This window comes from Terrapene carolina, unplaced genomic scaffold, assembly GCF_002925995.2.
Source record: "Terrapene carolina triunguis isolate 2854851 unplaced genomic scaffold, T_m_triunguis-2.0 Scaffold558, whole genome shotgun sequence".
In the NCBI taxonomy this organism is placed as follows: Eukaryota; Metazoa; Chordata; order Testudines; family Emydidae; genus Terrapene; species Terrapene triunguis.
The window spans coordinates 783,598-804,867 of NW_020664909.1; the positions used below are offsets into that span (position 1 = coordinate 783,598).

Genomic DNA, 21,270 nt, shown 5'->3' on the forward strand with positions numbered 1-21,270 from the left:
TTTACTGCAGTGTCAACTTTATTGAAAAACAATGATGTTCACATGTCTTAGGATCTAGCTTCATTACAGAATTTTTTTTGCAATAAGTTAAAAAACGTTTACTGAACAATTACGAAGTCAGACAAAGCAACCAGGATATATATAAAAGGTCCAAAAGCAGCTTATAATACAAAACAGTTATTGTAGTGGAGAATTTCACAAAATGTTTGTTTGTTTTACAAAACTCCCTCAGTTGATAAAGCTATTTTTAAAAAAATCACATTACATTTCAAAGCTCGGCACGAGATTTTAAAAATGGAATAGCCCCATATTTAGCGGCTGTGCTTCCCTTCACAATCTGGTTAAGATTTACTATGGTCTTAACATGTATGCATTTGCATTTAGGACAAAAACATGGTTTTTTTTACTGAATAGTTTTTAGAACCTATAACAAGAATATTACAGATACCAATGGTGTTGATCTTGAAAAGGAGGCATTAACACGATGAAAATAAGGCAACTGAACTGATTGCAAACTATTTTTAGAAATTAAACTGGTTAAAATGACAGATTGCAATCACATACAAGAAAGTGTCATCTCTTGGTAAACGAAGGCTGGCCAAATGAGTTTCCCCCCAGCGTTCTACAATGCAGTTTGTGGCCACCATTTTTAATAGAAAAATGTGGACCATAGTAAACTGCATGCTGGGAACAGCAGGTCACACATCTGCATTAAAGATAAAATAGACGCAATCTGCTCCCAATTTACACAAATTTGGCACAGAGCTTCAATTCCCTGAATGAAACCTGCCCCAAGATGCAGCACAGAATTCTGGCAGCTTTGCTGTATTCTCCAGGAATATCCATACCAACATCATGTGAAATTTGAAAAGTAATTTTCACAAGATGTTTTCTGTATCTAAGACCTGGTGCAGAGTACAAAACACACTTCCTTGGGTTTCAAGATTGCCCATCCAACTTGTCTTTAATATTCAATAGTAATAAAATTATTAACAAGATTGGATATTTTGTTTCTTTTTCTAAAATGCTGTTATCACTAAAAAAGCCTCAGGCAGTGTCAGTATTCAAAGTGCACTTAATTATGTGTCATTAAAGTCAGGTTCCACTCAGAAGAGTGATTAAAAATTGCATATAGGCTTTCATATATAGTGTGCCCCAGACACTCCAGAACTAATGTGCTTTTTTTACAGGTGAAAAGGTTTTTCTAATTTCTGTTCCTACCAAATCTGACAAGTCAGGCATTTTTTGTTTGTTTGTTTCTTTTTTTAAAAAGTTATTTTCCAGGCTAGAATTGCATTTTAAGGCCTTTTTTGGTTAAAGTAGCATTGCATTAACATGTACTGCAGCTTCAGCAAATGAAAGACAAGCTGGTCTGAGACTTTCAAGCCTGCCAAAGGGAGCTAGATACTCGAATCCCACTGAGTTTGGTACCCAGGTGCCCCTTAAGCTTCTTTGAAAAATCTCAGCCCTTGTGGTTGTGTGCTCTGTAAAATTAGGAAGGAGCTTGGCAAGGGGAAGAAGCTTTGAGATCCAACACATGATTTTTTTTTTTAAATGAATGAAAGACTATTTTCTATGTGTTCTTGATGTACTACACACTCAGCAGAAATGTTTTGAATGTGAGGAATTGTATACAGGAATCTGGTGGCTTTAAGACATCTACCTACCCACCCATCGATAAATAACCACCCATCAGAACAGAAAACACAAGGAAGCTTAACAACAAAAATAACTGCCTTTTCAGTGCAAATGAGTTCACATGGAATGTATTCTACTGTCCAGTTTCATTATTTCCACATTAACTACACTATTATGTTGTTTGATACCATAGTGGATGAGGTGTGTATGCAAGGCAGGTAGAATACAGTGACTACTGTAATACGCAGGCATACAAAGAGGACAGGTTAATTACAGGCACAAATATGGGAATGCAACATATTTCAGTAACAAGGCAAGTGTTCAGTTGCAATCAAACATAGCAGCAATCTGAACAGAGGTGTTAACGAGCAAGTAGAAGTCACAAGCCTTTGTTTCAGTAGAATGAAGTGGTTTTATTAGGCAAAGCCATTTGGAGGTGAACCCACAAACCTGAGTGTTTCTCATACTGGAGACAGTCTGGGTGGAGTCTTTCCTACCCAGTTAGCCCCCAACCACAAGAGTATGATTCATTCATGGAAAATGTTTGCAATGCCGGAGGAGAATATGAACACTATTGTCACTCAAGTGGTTATTATGCCTCCATTCTCTCTGCCCTCCCCTTTCTTTCAAAGTTCTGAGTCCGCCTCCCGTACCTCCATCCATTAAGGACATTCAACAACCCTACATGAAATACAGTTTACTAAACTTATTGACTCAAGAGCTGTAATTAGCTTGTGGATCTGAAATTTAAGACACCCAGACAATCTGTGTGCTGGCAACAAATTACTGTACAGCTCCAAACCGTAAATTCCCTATTTATAAAATTAACCATTCTGCCAAAAAGTTAGCAGGAAGGTTCTAAGTAGCTAATATGCAGACACAAAAGTTCTATCCAGTGTATAAAACTGAGGTTTGATTCTGGTGCTCCTGATTGGGTTAGAAAGCTGTGTGCTCTGGTGCAACATTCCAGTGCAAGTGCTAGCCCTTTACAAAGGCAGTGAAGGTCAAGGAATGAGTGATCTGAAGTACAGGAACAAGCAATCCAGCACGGCAGGATTTAATTGCTTACGCTCCTACAATGATGGACTTGGTTAACAGCACTTTTTGGGGGAAAAGAAGCATATGCTACTTACATAGAGCTTTCCGAGAATTCCCACAGAGACGCTAGTGCTAAAATAAACTTGGGCTTGAGCAAGGCATTAAGGGATAGATTTTCTAATTGCCTCTTACAGAGGCATTTTGTAAACATTGCAAAGACTCTTACAAAAAACCTGGATAGGATCCTTTGGCAGGATACAGACTGGGAGGTAGCTCAATTCCCAGTTACACTGAGGCACACAGGTTAAGTGACTTGCCCTAGCCAGGAAAAACAAACTCCCAGCTTTCTGCTTTAACCACTATATCACGCAGCCTTAAGGAGGCATCATAAACCAGGGAGCCATATTAAAAAAAGGCAGCTCCCTGGAAATCAGAGCTCAGAAGCAGCTGAAATAACAAAGAAGTCAAAGGAAGCCAAACAGCCCAAACCAAATGTGATGCGTTTGTGAGAGATGGACAAGGCTTTGTATGTGTGTAAACAGAGTTAGGCTTTGTTGCAGCCTGAAAGCAAATTAGAATCATCTCCCCAGAGAAAACTCAATTGCTGGACAATGACTGGTGTCCACCTGTCTGAAAATCATGCAAAAAGTGGGATTTCATCATCTCCAAAGAGGGGGGGAACGTGGTATTCTAACAGAGTTACAAAATGACTAGTCAAGCAGCAGCTTCAAGAACAGCAACAGGAGACAATATGAATGGGGCAATTGTCCCTAGTTTTCCCCAAGCTCTCCACTCACAGATGATTTGGGAGGGGGACCCTAACTGAACAGAGCCTACAAGATTACACTTGCCACCCCCTGATGGATATTTCATGAGTGTCTGCTGCTGCCTCTCTCAGTGCCTAAGGGAGTCTGCTTCAACCCTGAGAGGCTGCTTGCTCAGCAACACACTTCCCAGTATCTAGAGACCACAAGACAGTCAGAGGTTACAGTTGTGTATAGATTCTGGCTCAAAGCGGGAGGCTACTGTGGTTGGAAAAGTCAGTAGTCGCACTTCTCCACCCCTCCAGTCCCTAGGATCTAGACCTCAGGTGGTGGTACAGCAGCTTCAGGACCTTAGTAGCATAGAGCTGAAGCCAGAATTGCTTTCATGGTGGAAGTGGAATAGTTCAGTAATATCTTGTGGCCAGGACCCCTGGAGAGCTGGTGTGCATATAGAAGATGGCAGCAAGGTTGTTGTTAGAGGAATGTTCAACAGTCTCGACCCAACAGGACTGCAACACAGAGTAAGACAACAGATCAGGGCATCTGCCCAGAACCTCTATTCCTGGGGAAGGAGAGAGATGAATGCTATTTGTTAAAACCTAGGTGGCCCAGGGAGGCTACTGCTTTAAAGTATCATGACATCCAATTTTAAAAACCATGGGGGTACAAACAGGAAAGTGTCTCTTGGGTCCTTCACCGCTCCTTCCTTTCAAGGAATAAGCGTGGAAAAAATAATGGCGTCAGCATATTAATTTTAATGTTAATTCCCCATTCCTTTTCATTCACAAACACAGATTATTTTATGGAGGAACCTGTTCTCTATAGCTCTCCCATACTTCCAAGCATAGCTGGGGCATATTTTTAAGGTCTGTTCTGTTCCTAATGGATTTCTAAGGAAGTAACTTTAGCCACAAGAAGCCCATAGATATCTTGTTAAACTGGATGATGGGCTTTGAAAAGGATCCTGTGATAATGGAATGCACTAAGCTATCTAGAACGACTGAAGGACACAAAGGTTTGGTTTTTGTTTTTTAAATAACTCATGGCATCCAGAAAGTTTATTAGAATCTGAGAAGGAAACTGTGCGACTGATGCACTGTTTTGTTGCTGGCCTGGTTTGGTTATGAGCCATGGGTAAGGTCCTAGCTATGCTACAAATCGGAACCACGTTTGCCCCTAGGTTACAAGTTGTGACCGGGCTCCCTGATGTGGTAGTCTTTGGGACGCAGGTAGAGCCTTAAAGAACAAAGGATGAACCCTGCAAAAAACACCAAGATTTTGCAAACACTCGTCTACAAAGCCTCGCTGATCATCATCTTCCCAGACCTTGGTCCCAGCCCATAATGTGAAAGATAAGCCTTTGTACCAGTAAGGTAAGGCTGCATTAAAAGGAGAAGTGGTAAAGCAGTGTCCCACACAGCATAAGAGTGTCCAAGGGCTGAACTTATACTTATGATGACTCTGTGTTGAGCTCACACAAGAATTTGGCTAAGGATTCAGAGAAAGAGGATGCTAAGGTGGTCTTGGAACTTGTTGGCGTCAGAAAAATCCCAGCCACTAGGTAGAATTTGTTCAAAGTTGGCAGTTTAATCCTGCATACATTTCCTTAGCAATAGCAAGTACAGCTTACTATCACTCTTCTCAGAATATAGACACTTGAAGATCATACGCTTGTGCATTTCTTCTGGGCCACAGAGTGATATTTGAACTGCAGGGGGATTTAACGATCTCTCACCTCTGTGCAGAGAAGTGAGAAATGTTATGAACCGATGAGAGAGGGAAGTCAGAAGAACAGTGTCTCTTCCTTTTCTAACACTAATTCTGCCACCCTCTGTAGAGGATTTTTTATTTTAAAGGGTGTATAGAAACGCTTTCCTACTTTAAAGTAAAACACATGGACCATTTAGAAAGAATCTCTGATAGAATCTGTGCCCAGAAAACTAACTGAAGCTCAGTTTTTCCTTTGCTCACCTACCAAGTCCTGGGTTGTCTTTCTCCCATACTACAGCTGGGAACAGGATGGGCACCTATCCTGATGTGAGAAATGCAGCTCCCTGCCCTGCGATACTGCTAGCTGCTGCAGAAATCAGGTCCGTAGCAGGTAAAGGGCCTCTTAATTTACCTTGGTTGCACTGAATTCCTAGCACTTTTCCCGTGGTGATCAATGCTCTTTTTGAGTTATTATTTTACAGAGACACTGTCAGTAGTTTAAACCCAAACTTTAGTAGTTGGGTAAAGAAATGAAACTTTCAAAAATATTCAGCCAAAACAGTTTTCCCATTTAGACTGAAACCTTCCCTGGTGGTGTTATAAATCCCACCATGCAGCACTGATCTCTTACAAGACAGCCAGGAAGTAAGAATGGATCAGGGGAGTTTCATTGTCCAGTGAAAAAATTAAACACAAATCTAAATGGTGAGACATTAGGGTTTTAAAAGTTATTTCAAAGCTAGGTGGAGGTCAGACAGTGCAGACTTGCTGTCTTACTATGCAACAGATCCTCAGCTGGTGTAAATTGACATAATTCCATTGAAGACAATCAAGCTGTGCTGTTTTACACCAGTGGAGGATCTATTTTTAGGCTAACAGTGTCTCTTTAAATGTTATTTTTGTTTCACTCTGCATGATTTGTGTAATTTATCTAAAACAAAAAAACTGAATTCTAGATGTCAGTCCAGCTGGGCTAAATGTTACAGAAAGCACCACTTCACTATTCTGACTGACTATCATTGTTTACAAGTAACCACATATGCTGGATTTGAATACAAGCCTCCCACTACAAGCTGCAAGGCATATATTTAAGACACAAGTAGGAAGGTACATACAAAACAGTTAGCATAATTCCACTGTACTTCCTAGTGTGTCACAAAACAGCACATATACCTGTTATGACAGACAAACAGTAAAGCATTTCTTCACAGCATCCCTGTGGAGAGAGAGAGAAATACTGACATGACTGGGCAGATTCCCCAAATATTTCATTGCAGTAACCAAGATATGCTGCTTGAAGACAGACATTTATTCCTGCACAGTGTACATTTCCATATGTAAGGCTGCAGCATTCCCCCTGCATAACATATGTGTATGCAACCTGTGTGATATGTACATAGTGGAGACAACTTTCAGTTTTGTTTAAATGGGAGATGCAGCTATGTACTTGTCTGGGGGGGAGAGGGGGGGAGAGAGCAGGAAAGTGGGGGAAAAGAGAGGATGCCAGAATTGGACACACGTTTGTACGCATACACGCTAAAACAAGTATTAAAAGAAATCTTAAATGCATACAAGAAAATCTAAATTAAGGTTCCCACAGGACAGCTAGTTTAGCTCCATTGTTCATCTGTAGTATTTTGGATTATTGCTTAGGTTTTCAAAAGGCAATTCTTAGGATTCCATTGCAGACTATGTACCACGTAGCTAAGGACTTGACTACTTGGGAATACTCAGTAAAGTTATGGCAAATCAACTAAAGGTGCGAAGTAAATGCACTGAAATGAAAACATGCTAAACACATCCATGTGGATGCTCTCATCCAGGGGTAAAGTGGCTTTAGTTCACTGAGATTAAGGCCAGGTCTGCACTACAGACTTATATTGGTATAACTACGTCACTCAGGGGTGTGAAAAATCCACCAACCTAGCGCTTTCTACACAGGGGGTTAGGTCAACAGGAGAGCTTCTCCTGCCAACATAGCTACTGCCTCTCAGAAAGGTGGATTAACTACACCAGTGGGAGAGCTCTCTTCCATCGGCTTAGAGTGTCTTCATTAAAGTGCTGCAGCTGTGCCGATGCAGCGTTTTAAGTGTAGACGTGCCCTAAGTACAAGGTAGAACAGATTAGTAAGCATAGGAGCTAGGACATGTTGCAAGAGATCATTCAAGATGAAGCAGGTAGTTAACACCTCTGCAGTCAGAGGACAAAGGACATCTCCCTCAAGTGACAAGCCTACATTTCATTGGGCAGCATGGGATATTTCTGCAGGTGTGAAGACCACTGGGTTTGTCACAAGGGACCTGGGTGGATTTGGCAACTGACAGGACAAGCTTGTCATCAATGTTCTGGAGGGCGGCAGTGTTTGAGAATATGGGGGAGTTTAATAATTTGTGAGATTTATTTGACAGTATATTCATACAGTCTCATGCACTTTATAGGTTACATGCCTCAGAATGCAGTGTGCCTTTCAGTGCATACAACATTTGAAAAAAAGTAGTGGGTGAGTTTCAGCAAAAAAGCCAGCAAACATGATGGGACCTCTGATGTTTCCTGGGAGGAGGGAAAAAGAGAAAGGAAGGGGATGGTAAGAACTCCTAACCCCCTGCTGCCATGCCCCACCCCAGAAACAGCTGCATTTCAGTCACGGGTAAAAAATTCTTAGGTGTTTAGTTTGTAATCAACTCTAAGGTCATTCAGAAAAAACAACAGCACATAACCATTTTAAAACCATACAGTTTATGGGGGAGTTAACTGTAAGATAGTGTTTAATAAGAAAAAAAAATCAAGCTTACCTTGCAAACGGTATGAAAGAAATGCTGTACCTAAGAGAGGAAGAGAACATTAAAAAAATTGAGTTACCATTCACTTCAGATTACATTAAACTCCTCCCCACACCACACTGAAACAGAGACAGAAGTGTCTCAGGGCAGGTCTTTACTACCTGCCGGATCGGCGGGTAGTGATCGATCTATCGGGGGTCAATTTATTGCATCTAGTGTAGACGCGATAAAATCGATCCCCGATCGTGCTTCCCGTCGACTCCAGAACTCCAGCTCGCGAGAGGCAGAAGCGGAGTCAACGGGGGAGCGGCAGCGGTCGATTCACTGCCGTCCTCACGGCCAGGCAAGTCGACCTAAGATACGCCGACTTCAGCTACGCTATTCGTGTAGCTGAAGTTGCGTACCTTAGGTCGACCCCCCCGCTAGTGTAGACCTGGGCCAAGTGTACATAAAGACAAAACTCCAGTTCAAGTAGTGGAAAGGCATGCAAGCCCCTCCTCAGCCATCCTCCTGAAAACAACTTTGTTGAATCCATGAAGTTCCACAGCAAAGCTATGGCTTGCTATAAAAATGTTTATTAATAATAATCTTCCTCTCTCTGAAACCCTACATGCACCAAGCACTGGGGCAAGTAGGATTGGTCATCTGGCTAGTGATGTACTGGGTGACTTGAATAAGGACACCTAGTCAACCTTCTATTTCTATAGCATCTGTAGCAATGAACCTGGGAAGCTGTACAAAAGTAATAATAATGAAAAGGAAACTGGCCCTAACCAATCCTGATCTAAACCACACAAAGTAAAGAGAACAGTCAAGAACAATATAATCCAGCAAGGAAGAGCTAGTGTAAAAGGGAGGACTGAATGGGCAAAGGCAAACTGATCCAAACAAGGGAACCTTGCTGCTGGTTCCAAAAAGAGCAAGAGAGACTCTGGGAGGGAATCCCAGTGAGAGAGATTCTGCAGTAGAAGTGCTCTTCCCCCAGCCCATTCCAAGTAGAACTCTGGAGCAGAGAGCAGGCACAAGCCATCTGATCTCAAATGGCTTGCAGGACAGTCACTCATGAAGATCAGGTTATTAGGATTAATTTGGCTAGGTCAGGGGTCAGCAACCTACGGCATGCGAGCCGATTTTGAGTGGCATGCAGCTCCCCTGACGCGGTCCCGGCCCCCAGCCCCACTCAGCCCCCCGCTCTCCCCTGCGGGGGCAGGAGGCAAAAGCTTGGTTCTGCAGCAGCCAAGCTTTCCCCCTCCCCCGCTTCTTCCCCCAGCGTGGTGCTTTCCGGCCCCTCCTCCTCTCCTTCCCTGTGCCAATCAGCTGATGGCCCTAGCGAGGGGGAGGGGGAAGTGTGGCAGCGTGCACACCGCTCTGTAGGGGGCTGGGAGCACCCCCACGAGCCGAGCACCCCAGCCTTCTGCCCTGCACCCCCACACCCCAAGCCCTCTGCCCTGAACCCCCCCAGACCTGATCCTGAACCCCCCCACACCCAGCCTTCTGCCCTGCACTCCCCACACACCCCCAGCCCTCTGCCCTGATCCCTGAAACCCCCCCCACACACACACCCCAGCCTTCTGCCCTGAACCCCCTCCCCCAGCCCTCTGTCCTGACCCCTGAAACACCAACCTCCAGGTCTGGGGTCCCGGCCGCAGGCTCTACTCAGCCCACTGCCGGCCTAGGTGAACAGAACCCCAGGCTAGCAGCGAGCTGAGCAGGCTGGTGGCGTAAGATCAGCATTTTAATTTAATTTTAAATGATGCTTCTTAAACATTTTGAAAACCTTGTTTACTTTACATACAATAGTTTAGTTATATAATATAGACTTATAGAAAGAGACCTTCTAAAAACGTTAAAATGTATCACCGGCACGCGAAACCTTAAATTAGAGTGAATAAATGAAGACTCGGCACACCACTTCTGAAAGGTTGCCTACCCCTGGGCTAGGTGGTTCGTGTTTGGGTGGCGAGAGGAAAGGGAGAACTCCCCTACCATAATTCATACAACTTCACAGTCCTCTGACAGTCTATCAACTAAAGCTAGTTTTAATCCAAGCTACTGGGTGGGGGACGCAGAGGCAGCTTTAGCAGGGGTTCATGCACCCACAGAAATCATCAAACCAATGGTGCCAAACCCAAGTGACGCTGCAGCCCTGTGTGCCAGGTTGAAATGCCTGAAACTGCAGCCAGGCCCAGGAGCTGCTATTGTGGTGCAGGCTCGCACTCTCCCACCCCTCTCCAGAACCTCCCCTCTGCACCAGGCCAGGATAACGGTTGCAGTGCCAGGGGAAAGGGTGCTGCTGCAGATGGCTGGTGCCCCCTTGACTATAACTCAAAATCCATCTCCTAGAAGAGTTTAGGATAGCATGCCCAGTGAATTCAGATGCTACACCTGCCCCTATGGGGGGGGGGGGGGGGGGGGGGGGGGGGGGGGAAGGGTGGGAGAGAGAAGTTACCTACCATGCCAAGGCAAAAAATTGCAAAATGCAGAAGATGAGAGCAAGCCCCTTGTTGTGCCACTGAAAGAAGAAACAGACAATAATGCAATCAAATAATGAGCATATATATATTTGTTAATGTGCACTGGCTATATACAAGATCCAAATACTCACCCAGAAAGCAGAACACAATGTTAGTATGAGACACAACTAGAAGAGAACAGAGAATTTCAGTTAAAATAGAAATTACTCCACAGTTAAAATATATTTATTTTTTGCAAATATAAAGGAAGACTGAAGGGAAATTCAATTTTACACCTGATCCAATGTAAAAACTGCTATTTAAAATGCCCTATCTATACTATTTTTGAATACGAAATAAAGCAGCAAGCTGGTGAACATCACAAAAGGAAGATCACAGCTGCAGTCAAGGAACAGCAGAAGGCTTCCACAGCTTGTGGCAATTTCTATAGGTTCCTACTTTTTCCCAGGACAATTTTATTAGTTAGTGTACACATTCAAGTATACTACTTCACTTTCTTATCTAAATAGAAACAGAGAACTTTCCAGCTGCTCTCTGTCTCTGGCTGCAGCTCTGATTTGCCCGTCTCTAAACATGCCATGAATCTGTTTCCTGTTGAAATCACTAAGACAGCAGCCCTGGGGTATCACACAGCTACCCCGTTCATATCAGTTGAGATTATGAAAAATGTTCAGGTACTTTTTTAGCTACTACTTTATTTATTTATTTTAAAATGTTACAAGGCCTGAATGTAGGAATGATCCATCCACTTCAGGCATCTGTAATGCCTACAACCTACATCTACTAAAAAATAGGAGCTGCACAGTTATGACACTTCTGGAGGGGCTTTTTGCTAGACTCCTTAAATTTACAGCTGAAGATCAACACTTTCACTTATAGGTCTGTAGTGTAGACCCAGCCAATCAGTATAACTACATTGGCTCAGGGGTGTAAAAAATCCACACCTTTGAGTGATGTAGTTATTCTGACCTAACCCTCCGTGTAGATGGTGCTATGTAGATGGGAGAGCTTCTCCAGTCAACAGAGCTACCGCCTCTCAGGGAGGTGGATTAAATACACCACGGGACAGCATCGTCGCTAAAGCGCTACAGCTGCACCGCTGTACATGAAAATAGACCCTTTGTTGAGGTGCTTCAAAGCTGAAAGAGCCTACAGCTAGTAACCACCTAGATCAGTGGTTTTCAACCTGTGTCTAAGGGGTCCACGAAAGGTTGTCGTTACCATAGAACAGTGGTTTTCAACCTGTTGTCTGCAGACCCTCTCCGGATCCGCAGACTACACCTAAGATTTCCAAAGGGATCTGCACCTCCATTCAAAATCTTTTAGGGGTCCACAAATGAAAAAAGGCTGAAAACCACTAACCTAGATGCATTTGGCTAAGCGGCAAAGTTCCCACAAAAATTCAATTATACATGAAGCTGTAAGTCACCTGAGGATGACCAGAGTCTCCAAATACCTTGTTATGAAACAACATCTACAGGCATTTTAGCAAAGAGTGAAACTAGCAGCTAGGGTAAGTAGAAATAAGAGATAAAAATAAGAGGGTTGACACTCTAATGTTACATTTCTGTCTGCCTACATCTCCACTTGTTTCATCCCAAACCCTCTTCTAAATAACTCCCAGTCCCCCTCCTGCCTTCACATCTTCTTTTATGTTGTGTGTGTGTGAGAGAGATCTCCAAAACCACTTCAGCAACACCTATCAATCCCCTCAGTGATGATGGTTCTACTTCTTCACGTACTTAAACCACTGCCCCCTGCACTGTATTGCCCTGATTTAGGCTATGCTCTTCAGAACAGGGGACCTGTCTTTTTCAATGTTCTCTATAACTATATACCTCTCCAGTGCTATAAGAACAGGAATAAAAGCAGCACAGTGAAACGTACCTAGATCAAAGCAGTATTGATGACTTTGTACTGTAATTTTGCACTGAATTGAGACTAGTTAAAACAAGATCCTTTGATACTTACTAGCATAACAATAGTAGCTATCAAACGAGTAGGCTCAAACATTCTTTTCAATTGTCTCATAGGTCCCATAAGGAAAAAAGTGCTGTAACAAGCAAAACAACATAACACAGACACATAAAACATCTACATACAGCAACAAAATTAGATTGTTAGATGCCCTAATCAAGCATGCTTACTGTGCTGTAATAAATTGACGTTCTGTCATAGAGGATCACTACTATACTAGATACCAGTGCCTATGTTATTATGGTGATTGATGCTATCCGTATAGCAAAGACAGCCAGGCAGTACTATAAAATAAAAATCAGTATCCTACTGACAATGGGGAAGATACATACCAAGAACTGGGCACCAAACAAACTAAGAGTCTTGGGAAGAAGCAATTGCTGACATTTGTAATCTGGATTTGAACAGAGATGGAGTCTAAACATTCCAAAAGGGATGTAGGGACAAGTTTGGTGGAAGTCAATGGGTCCCATCCCAGGTCTCCATTCTGATTTGACAAAAGTGATCCCCGAGATACCTGGATTGCATTTACACAGACAAGTCAATGAGTTCACTTCCTACCAACGTGCTAGACACAGTCTTAAAGTGCCATCAGACTCGGCTGACTTTGTAGAACAGTGAGGCTCAGATTAAATTGATCTAATTTTCATTTAACTTTTTTTTTTTTTTTTTTTTTTTTTTTTTTTTTTAAATCTTAGCTTGTTTGGTCCAGCTAATGTACCCGTTTTCTCTCTGGTTCTAAGATGACTCCTCTCCTCCCACCTGTTGCTGACAACAGGCTGCCACTGCTTCAGTCAAGAGCAGCCCAAGATACAGTATAATGGAGGAGATAAGGTGGTGGGAGAGAGAAGAAAGCGATCCCAAGCCAGCCACTGATGACGAGAGAGAAGTAGTCAAGTAGAGTATTCCTGTGACGATCAGCCAGATGGCAAGTACCCAGGACAGCCACATAGCCATTGGCATGCTTAATTCTACTGCATGCCAGGGATGATGGGAGTCTCACTAGTCTTCCCTCCCGCCCAGTCACGTGGCAATGAGTTACACAGTCAAATTACACACTGCATGAAAAAGTGCTTCCTTTTATTGGCTTTGAATTTCCCAACTTTTAATTTTACTTAAGTGTCCTCTGATTCTTATGTTACGAGACAAGGAGAACAGGCTTTCCCGCGCTAACCTGTCTAGAAAATTCATTACTTAGTACTTGTATCACATTCCCTCTTTCTAAGGTAAACAATTCCAATCTTTTCAATCTTCAATCTTGAGTTTTTCCATGCTTTAGATCATTCTCATAGCTCTTCTTAAATTAAAAAGAAATATTTACATGATAAATATTGCAAAGTCCAGGTTAAAAAAAAATTAAGGACCCACATATCCTTGAACATATCAACTCGTGTCCCACCTTAAAAAACCAAGTGTTCTAGCTCGAATTCTGTAATATGCTGTTTGAGATGGGGTGACCACCATGGCACACAGCATCACAGATGAGGCTGCACCTTTGATCTATGTAATGGCATTATAGCAGTCTCCATATTATTTGCCACCCCATTCCTTACATATTCTAAAATCTTGTTTGTTTTTATGTCAGCTGCACATTGTAAATAGCTCAATGAAGACCTCTTCCCAATGATGGCCAGGGTCTCTTGTGAGGCCAGCGAGACTAGCTACACAGATATGCCTCCAGCATGGACTAATAGCTGATGGTTCAGAGGAAAGTGTAGAAAGCCACAATGATGCACCAAACAATACATAAGTTATGTAGATGTCTTCCTGACCTCTGCAGGAAGCATGAGATTTGATTCCTCTTATTTCAGCAAGTATATCCAGACAATATTTGATTCAAACAATAAAGACAAAATACCAGTTGAAACTGTTTCGTTTCCCAAGAACTGGACTGTTTAAATCAGTCATGTTTGTTCCTCTTCTATTACTTCTGAATTTTAGAGATCCGTACATAGAAGTGAACATTCAGCCTCACATCCCATCATTTCCACCACTCAGACAAGCATGTATACATTCACACACCCTCATTCTGTTCCCATTTTCTGCCTTTGTATCAGGTAGCTAATTTACAGAAATGTTACCTTCCAAGGGATGCAATATTCCCCAGAGTGTAAAATACTGCAAAGAGAACTAGTCCTCTCCTTGGCACCCATAGCAGGCAAGTACCCTGAAAAGGAAGATAAGGGAACATAAGAACAGCCATACTGGGTCAGACCAAAGGTCCATCTAGCCCAGCATCCAGTCTTCTGACAGTGGCCAGTGCCAGGTGCCCCAGAAGGAATGAACAGAACAGGTAATCAAGTGATCCATCCTGTCACTCATTCCCAGCTTCTGGCAAACAGAGGCTAGGGACACCATTCCTGCCCATCCTGGCTAATAGCCATTTATGGACCTATCCTCCATGAATTTATCTAGGTTTTTTTTTTTGAACCCTGTTATGGTCTTGGCCTTCACAACATCCTCTGGCAAGGAGTTCCACAGGTTGACTGTGTGTTGTGTGAAGTAATATTCCCTTTTGTTTGTTTTAAACCTGCTGCCTAGTAATTTCATTTGGTGACCCCCAGTTCTTGTGTTATGAGAAATAGTAAACACTTCCTTATCTACTTTCTCTACACCAGTCATGATTTTATAGACTTAACTGGATAAAAATTGTTTCATGTTGCAACAAAAATAGCCCCAAAACAGTGTTTTTAGTAGCACTGAAGAAGCACTAAAAAAACTTAAACTTGAAGGGCAGTTACAAAAGTTGGTTTGTGTTTGTTCACATTCTTTATAGTGATCAGAGCATTACACTTGCTGATAGAACCCAGTTTCCCTTTTTATAAAAAGGGTTTTGAAATGTTTTGCTTTCATCAGGGATGGGACAATCCCCGAAACTGAAATCAATTTCTGCACAAATGGGCAATTTTGCCATATTTGTGCAAATCTTATTCTTTAAACAAAAGTAGGAATATCCGATACATGGATATAGTACAAAAGGATGTAGTTCCATCTACAAGGCCAGTTTTACCATGTCAGGGACCGTGTTCATAACAAGTGCGCCTTCCCGACTCTATTGTAACAGTTTGATCTGACCTTTGTAGACTGATTAAATCATGTTACCACACAATCCCTCAATTTGCCTATGTAGATGAATCCTTAGTATTGTCTGGCTCAGTCCTCCTGCCTGGCCTGAATCCCATTCCCTTCCTGAACCCTAGCACTAGTTTACCAGTCCCATCCCACGTAGCCAACCGCACATCATTCCTCTTGGTACTTGAGAATCATGTTCCATACAAGTTGCATATTGATCCACACATCACCCAGTCCTCCACAAATCAAAGAGGAAGTGAACTGATCATCTTCTTGATTTTTAGTTTATATTTAGTTTAATTTTATAGCTGCATTTCAAAGTTTTCCCTTCCCAATCCAGATGCCTGCTCAAAATCCCAAGCAGTTAGCAGAACTGGGGCCAGTTTGTACATCATTTTGTTATCCGCTTTCGGGTGCTATAAAAAGTAACTGCAGCGCTCGAAACGCAAGCCTCCTCCTAGAGCAGAAGTTGACAGACAGAGAAGAACTTACCAGGACAGAGCACAGAACTCCTAGGGCAAAACAAGCGATGAAGCCTTTCACTCTCGTGCCCCAGCTTAATGAAGTTGTATCAACTATCTGGAAGCCAAAAACAAATAAAGACACATATCCTTTAACACAGTGATTCTCAAACTTTTGTACTGCTGACCCCTTTCACACAGCAAGCCTCTGAGTGTGACCCCCCTTATAAATGAAAAACATTTTTTTATATTTAACCCTATTATAAATGCTGGAGGCGAAACAGTATTTGGGGTGGAGGCTGACCGCTCGCGACCCCCAAGTAATAACCTTGCAACCCCCTGAGGGGTCACAACCCCCAGTTTGAGAATCCCTGTTTTAGCACATCAACTTGTGTCCCAACTTAACAAAACAAACTTTATAGCTCTATTTCCATCAGCAGCTTAAGCACCATCTGAAAAATATTCCACTAGAACACAAAAATAAAAAAAAAAAATGAATCCATATACAATAGCAATACTGCTAACAGAGAGCTCAGTTTTGAAACCACACTGCAAGCAGAATTCCCACTAAAGTAAATGAGAGCCATATGTTATTACCTACAGAACGAGGCCCCTATCAAGTCCTAGACACCTACAATAAGTGAATAGCTTGCCACAATACTATATAGTTTGTTTGTTCTGCTATATTTGTACCTACATACCTAACCTTTCCTGTTCTTCTATTAGCAGACACATATCCACCTCAGTGAGCATAGGTTTTTCACCTCCACTTTAAGGTCTGGTCCTACACCTAAAACTTAGGTCAACCTAACTACCTCACTCAGGTGTGCAAAAAAAAAAAAAAAAAAAACACACCTCAAAAAAAAAGTTAAACCGACCTAAGCTCTAGTGCAGAAGCTGCTAGGTCGACAGAAGATTCTTCCATAGAATTAGCTGTTGCCTTTTGTGGGGGTGGATTTACTACAGTGATGGAAAAACCCGCTCCATCTCCGTAACAAGTGTCTACACTACAACACAGCAGCAGTGAAGTTGCAGCACCACAGCTGTGACACTACAGCACTTGTAGTGTAGCCATCCTCTCAGTTATTATTTATCAATTTCCCCTCTACAACCCTTAATTTCGATATTCACTGGAAGTGAATCAGGCAGATTCCATTCAAATTTTCAGAGAAAAAGCAGTTTATAAAAAGCACCACAATTTGTTTTCTATGTTGCATTCATCTAAATGGAACAGAACTATAATGCTGCTATTTCATCAATCTAGTCAGAGTGAAGTCCTTGCAACACATTTCCTACCCACCCACAAACATCCAGTTGGATACACTGAACAGCAAAAAGTTACTGAACTCTAGAATTGATGAATACGTGAGGATGTTAGCCCTTACACACTAGCGCGTATTTAGTTTTAGACACATGGGATGAAGGTGAGGGAAAGAAGTTGGATGGGACTATGAAGTCGTTTTCATGCATTCAGTTGGAAATCATTTAAATACATGACATCAGACTAGTTTCTAGTAAATTTAGTCACCTTTCCACATATAAAACATTCTTAAAAAATTAAGCCCCTTTATTTTAAAAGTTGCATGGCATCAAATTTGGCTCAAGATTTAAGCTTTGCGGGAAGTAGCTTTTTATAAAATCCAAGAACAAAAATGTTTACACTATTTTTGTAAAAACAAACCAAACAATTTGTTTCAAAGAAACAAATAACCATTCCCCTGCAGTGTTGGAAACCCAAACAATGTAGCACTCAGAACCTGAAAACAAAACCATAAACCAAGGTGGAACTGATTTACATTGTCTAAGAGGAAAGAAATGCAGTGAGTCAACAAAGAGCACAAACAGTGACAGATACACTGGGTGGCTAAAATTCTTTCCCTTTAAACACTCTGACAATGTTTAAAGTTATTGATAGTACAGATAACATTTGTTTACAACATGAGCTCTGACCCTGGTTAGCACAATGTCTGTGTGGCCGGAACGGGAGTTAGGCTTGAGTCTGAGCCCGGGGTTACGCTGCAGTGAAGGCATACCTTAGGTCAGCGGCTCTCAACCTTTCCAGACTATATATCCCTTTCAGGCGTCTGATTTGTGTACCCCCAAGATTCACCTCACTTAAAAACCACTTATTTACAAAATCAGACCTACAAATACAAAACTATCACAGCACATTGTTACTCAAAAGTTGCTTACCTTCTCATTTTTACCAAGTAATTATAAATCAATTGGAATATAAATATATTACATTTCAGTATCTAGAGCTGTATAAACAAGTCATTGTATGGGGAAATTTGGAGTTTGTACTGACTTTGCTAGTGCTTTTTCTGTAGCCTGTTGTAAAACTAGGCAAATATCTAGAGGAGCTGATGTACCCCCAGACCACCTGCGTACCCCCAGAGGTACAGGTATCCCTGGTTGAGAACCACCGGACTAGGTGGCGAGCGACCCTGTAAAGCTCCCATGTCCGCCCCATGGGAGCGTGCTGCGATGCCCAGCTGCCCGGCCCAGACCCGGCTCCCCGGGGGCAGGGCGGGGCTGACTGGCCGGGCACCGCCGGGCACCGCTCCCCTCGCCAGAGCGTTCACTGAACTTTGCGTTCCCGGGCGGACCGCGGGGTTCGTCGCCCCCCGCCCCGCCGGGCTCGCAGCAGGGCACGGGCCGGAGCGGGCCCGCAGAGGGGGAGGGGAGGCTCGTTACCTCGCCTAGGCCGCCCTGCTCCTCCGCGTCCTGCCCGTTCAGAACCCGCTTGAGCTTGTCCATCCTGCCCGGCTCCCGGCCCCCAGCTCCGCCGCCCGCTTCCGTGGCCCGTCTACTTTGCTACTGGCCTGCCCCGCCCCCGGGACTACAACTCCCAGCGTGCACCGCGGCCAGGAAGTCGCCGGTTTCTAGCCAACCCCGCGGCTAATCCGGCGCAGTGCATGATGGGAGATGTAGTCCCGACCCGCTGGCGCAGTGCATGATGGGAGATGTAGTCCCGACCCGCTGGCGCGGTGCGTGCTGGGAGCTGTAGTGTGTATTGGCCTTTCTGCTGAAAGGTGTTGCCAGCCCTCAGTGGCACTTGGCTCCTATGCCAAGGCAGCTAGTAGCGAGGCATCAGCCTTCACTTGTGGCATGCTGGTCCTTTTTACACACTCACAGTGCCAATCAGAGCAGCCTCCAACACAGCATTACCAGCTCATGATTTTATGGCAAATCTCCCACTATTTGGTGCTTTCCCTAAAGCCCCAACTCCCAGAATTGAGAGAATCTAAACTTTCATTTAAAAAGTTTCTAGACATCAGCATTGTGGAGAAATGCTGGGGAATAGGACCGAAGTCTAATCCAAAGGCTCAAAAAACAGAACACAAATGAAAAAAACAGCAAACATTTATTATTTTAAATATGGTATTTTTAAAGCCAATCTCACTGTTTTGGGGTGCCAGCATCATGATTTTTGAATGCTTGGATTTGGCAACGTTTCTTAAGTCATTCTGCTGCGCAAAAGGGTCCGCTGACATTACTTCAGTCATATTTAAGGTGATCTATTACTACAAAATAATATAAATAGCATGCCAAGTGCCTATATAAGGGCAACTTCTATTTTATTGTTTTTCTTAAAATGGAGCATATTCATCTTTTTTAGTTTTCTCCCTGACCCACTATTGTTTAAAAACCACCATTGTATATAGTGTCTTATTTCTACCCAACTTTAAAAAACTCCAAAAGCCAGTGTTCTGTTAATCATTTCTTCACTACTTTCTTTGGGTACATATTTGCTTTCCTCTTTTATTTAGCTAATGCTTAAGAAGGTTGTTTATCGGGCTTCCAGAATATCAATTATTTATATAGCAAGATTATTGAAGACTTGAAACATTGAGACCATAAGCAACCATAGTTGCCTTTTTGGCCTGCTCCAGCAAATTTTTTAGTACATGCTTTATGCACTATTCATTATGCATATAGATGTGCAGAAGTGTTTGCAGGATCAGGCCCTAGTATGCAAAAGATCTTGGTAACACATAGGGCTAGCTCCTGCATCCACTGAAGTCAATCATAAAATTTCCATTGATTTCAAGAGCGCAAGATCAGGCACTTAGTTACTAAGTATGCTGTAAGCTATTAATACAAGAACAGTAATATACATGCTTTCAAAATAAACCTGCTCTCTCCTGTTTTGCAAACAATGCATTTTGAAACATTTTCAATTCAGAATTGTAAATTCCGTTAAGAATATTCCACAATGCTAAACTTTGAAAATGTCAAGTTGCACTATACCTCTACCCCGATATAACACGACCCGATATAACACAAATTCGGATATAACACGGTAAAGCAGCACTCCGGGGGTGGGGAGGGGGACTGCATATTCCGGCAGATCAAAACAAGTTTGATATAACGTGGTTTCACCTATAATACGGTAAGATTTTTTGGCTCCTGAAGACAGCGTTATATCAAGGTAGAGGTGTATTTTAAAACATACATGTCTTAAAAATATCATGTCTTGAAGCATTTAATAACTTCAATTACACCAAATAAATTTCTTTATGGTCTGTACTAACATCAGTTTAAGAACCAACCAAAACACTCGTGCAATGAGCAATTTCTTCATAGCTCTGGATGGAAATAAATAAGATTACTCTCTTGGAAGTGCAGATTAGTTTTTGCACAGTAAATATAGGTATATTATGATGAAAACATTCATTTTTCATTTTTTAAACAATTATAACATATTCCAAGCCTCTGGACTCATTCTTCAAATAGCTCATTGGACATTCCACCCATTCTAAAAATTGGTTTATGGCATTGGGAAATTCAACCAGGGCAACAAAACAGGGCATGTATAAGTGACAACACTGCGCCAGACAAACTAGCTTCAAACATTAATGATCTGCACAGACATGAAAGCACATCCATAGACACGTAAAGCAAGAAATGTATCTTCAATACTGTCTGCATAGCTTTTTCAGAACCCTCATGGACTTTGTTTCTTGTTTGTTTTTTTTATTTAATTACCATCCAGTAATTTTCTTCAGACATGAAGCCCGCAGTAAACAGGCAGTGTTTTGTCTTGTTTTGTTTGGATTTTTTTTTTTTTTAGGCCTGTTAACTAATTGCAGTAGGTAACTCAGGCAATTAACTCAAAACAAATTAACTCAATTAAAAAAATTTATCGTGATTAATCACAGTTTTAATCACACTGTTAAACAATAATAGAATACCAATTTAAAATTATAAATATTTTTGGATTTTTTTTAACATTTTCAAATATATTGATTTCAGTTACAACACAGAATACAAAGTGTACAGTGCTCACTTTATATTATTTGTGATTAGAAATATTTGCAAAAAAGAAAAACAGTATTTTTCTATTCACCTC

At 42.1% G+C, this 21,270-nt stretch overlaps 1 protein-coding gene across 2 annotated transcripts; it reads right to left on the bottom strand.

The window, feature by feature from the left end:
* Positions 1-18,713, bottom strand: SFT2D2 (SFT2 domain containing 2). 2 transcript variants are annotated; one of them, XM_026659016.1, is made up of 9 exons: positions 18,612-18,713; positions 15,946-16,032; positions 14,463-14,548; positions 12,376-12,457; positions 10,536-10,571; positions 10,384-10,442; positions 7,943-7,972; positions 6,324-6,366; positions 1-4,002 (listed from the first exon to the last, which is right to left on the bottom strand). In XM_026659016.1, the coding sequence occupies exons 1-8, from the start codon at positions 18,672-18,674 to the stop codon at positions 6,327-6,329; spliced, it is 483 nt and encodes a 160-aa protein (XP_026514801.1). In that variant the 5' UTR covers positions 18,675-18,713; the 3' UTR covers positions 1-4,002; positions 6,324-6,326. The 2 variants fall into 2 exon arrangements, with proteins under 2 accessions (XP_026514801.1, XP_026514800.1); XM_026659015.1 differs by lacking the exon at positions 1-4,002 and adding an exon at positions 4,901-5,177.
* Between the last annotated feature and the right edge of the window lie 2,557 nt (positions 18,714-21,270).

Bases quoted from the DNA above. Each gene is read 5' to 3' on its own strand.
- SFT2D2 (XM_026659016.1), bottom strand. From the start codon at position 18,674: ATGGACAAGCTCAAGCGGGTTCTGAACGGGCAGGACGCGGAGGAGCAG. The intron at 16,033-18,611 runs GTAACGAGCCTC...TTTGGCTTCCAG, and splicing joins AGCAGGGCGGCCTAGGCGAG to ATAGTTGATACAACTTCATT. The intron at 6,367-7,942 runs GTAAGCTTGATT...CTCTCTCCACAG, and splicing joins TCTTTCATACCGTTTGCAAG to GGATGCTGTGAAGAAATGCT.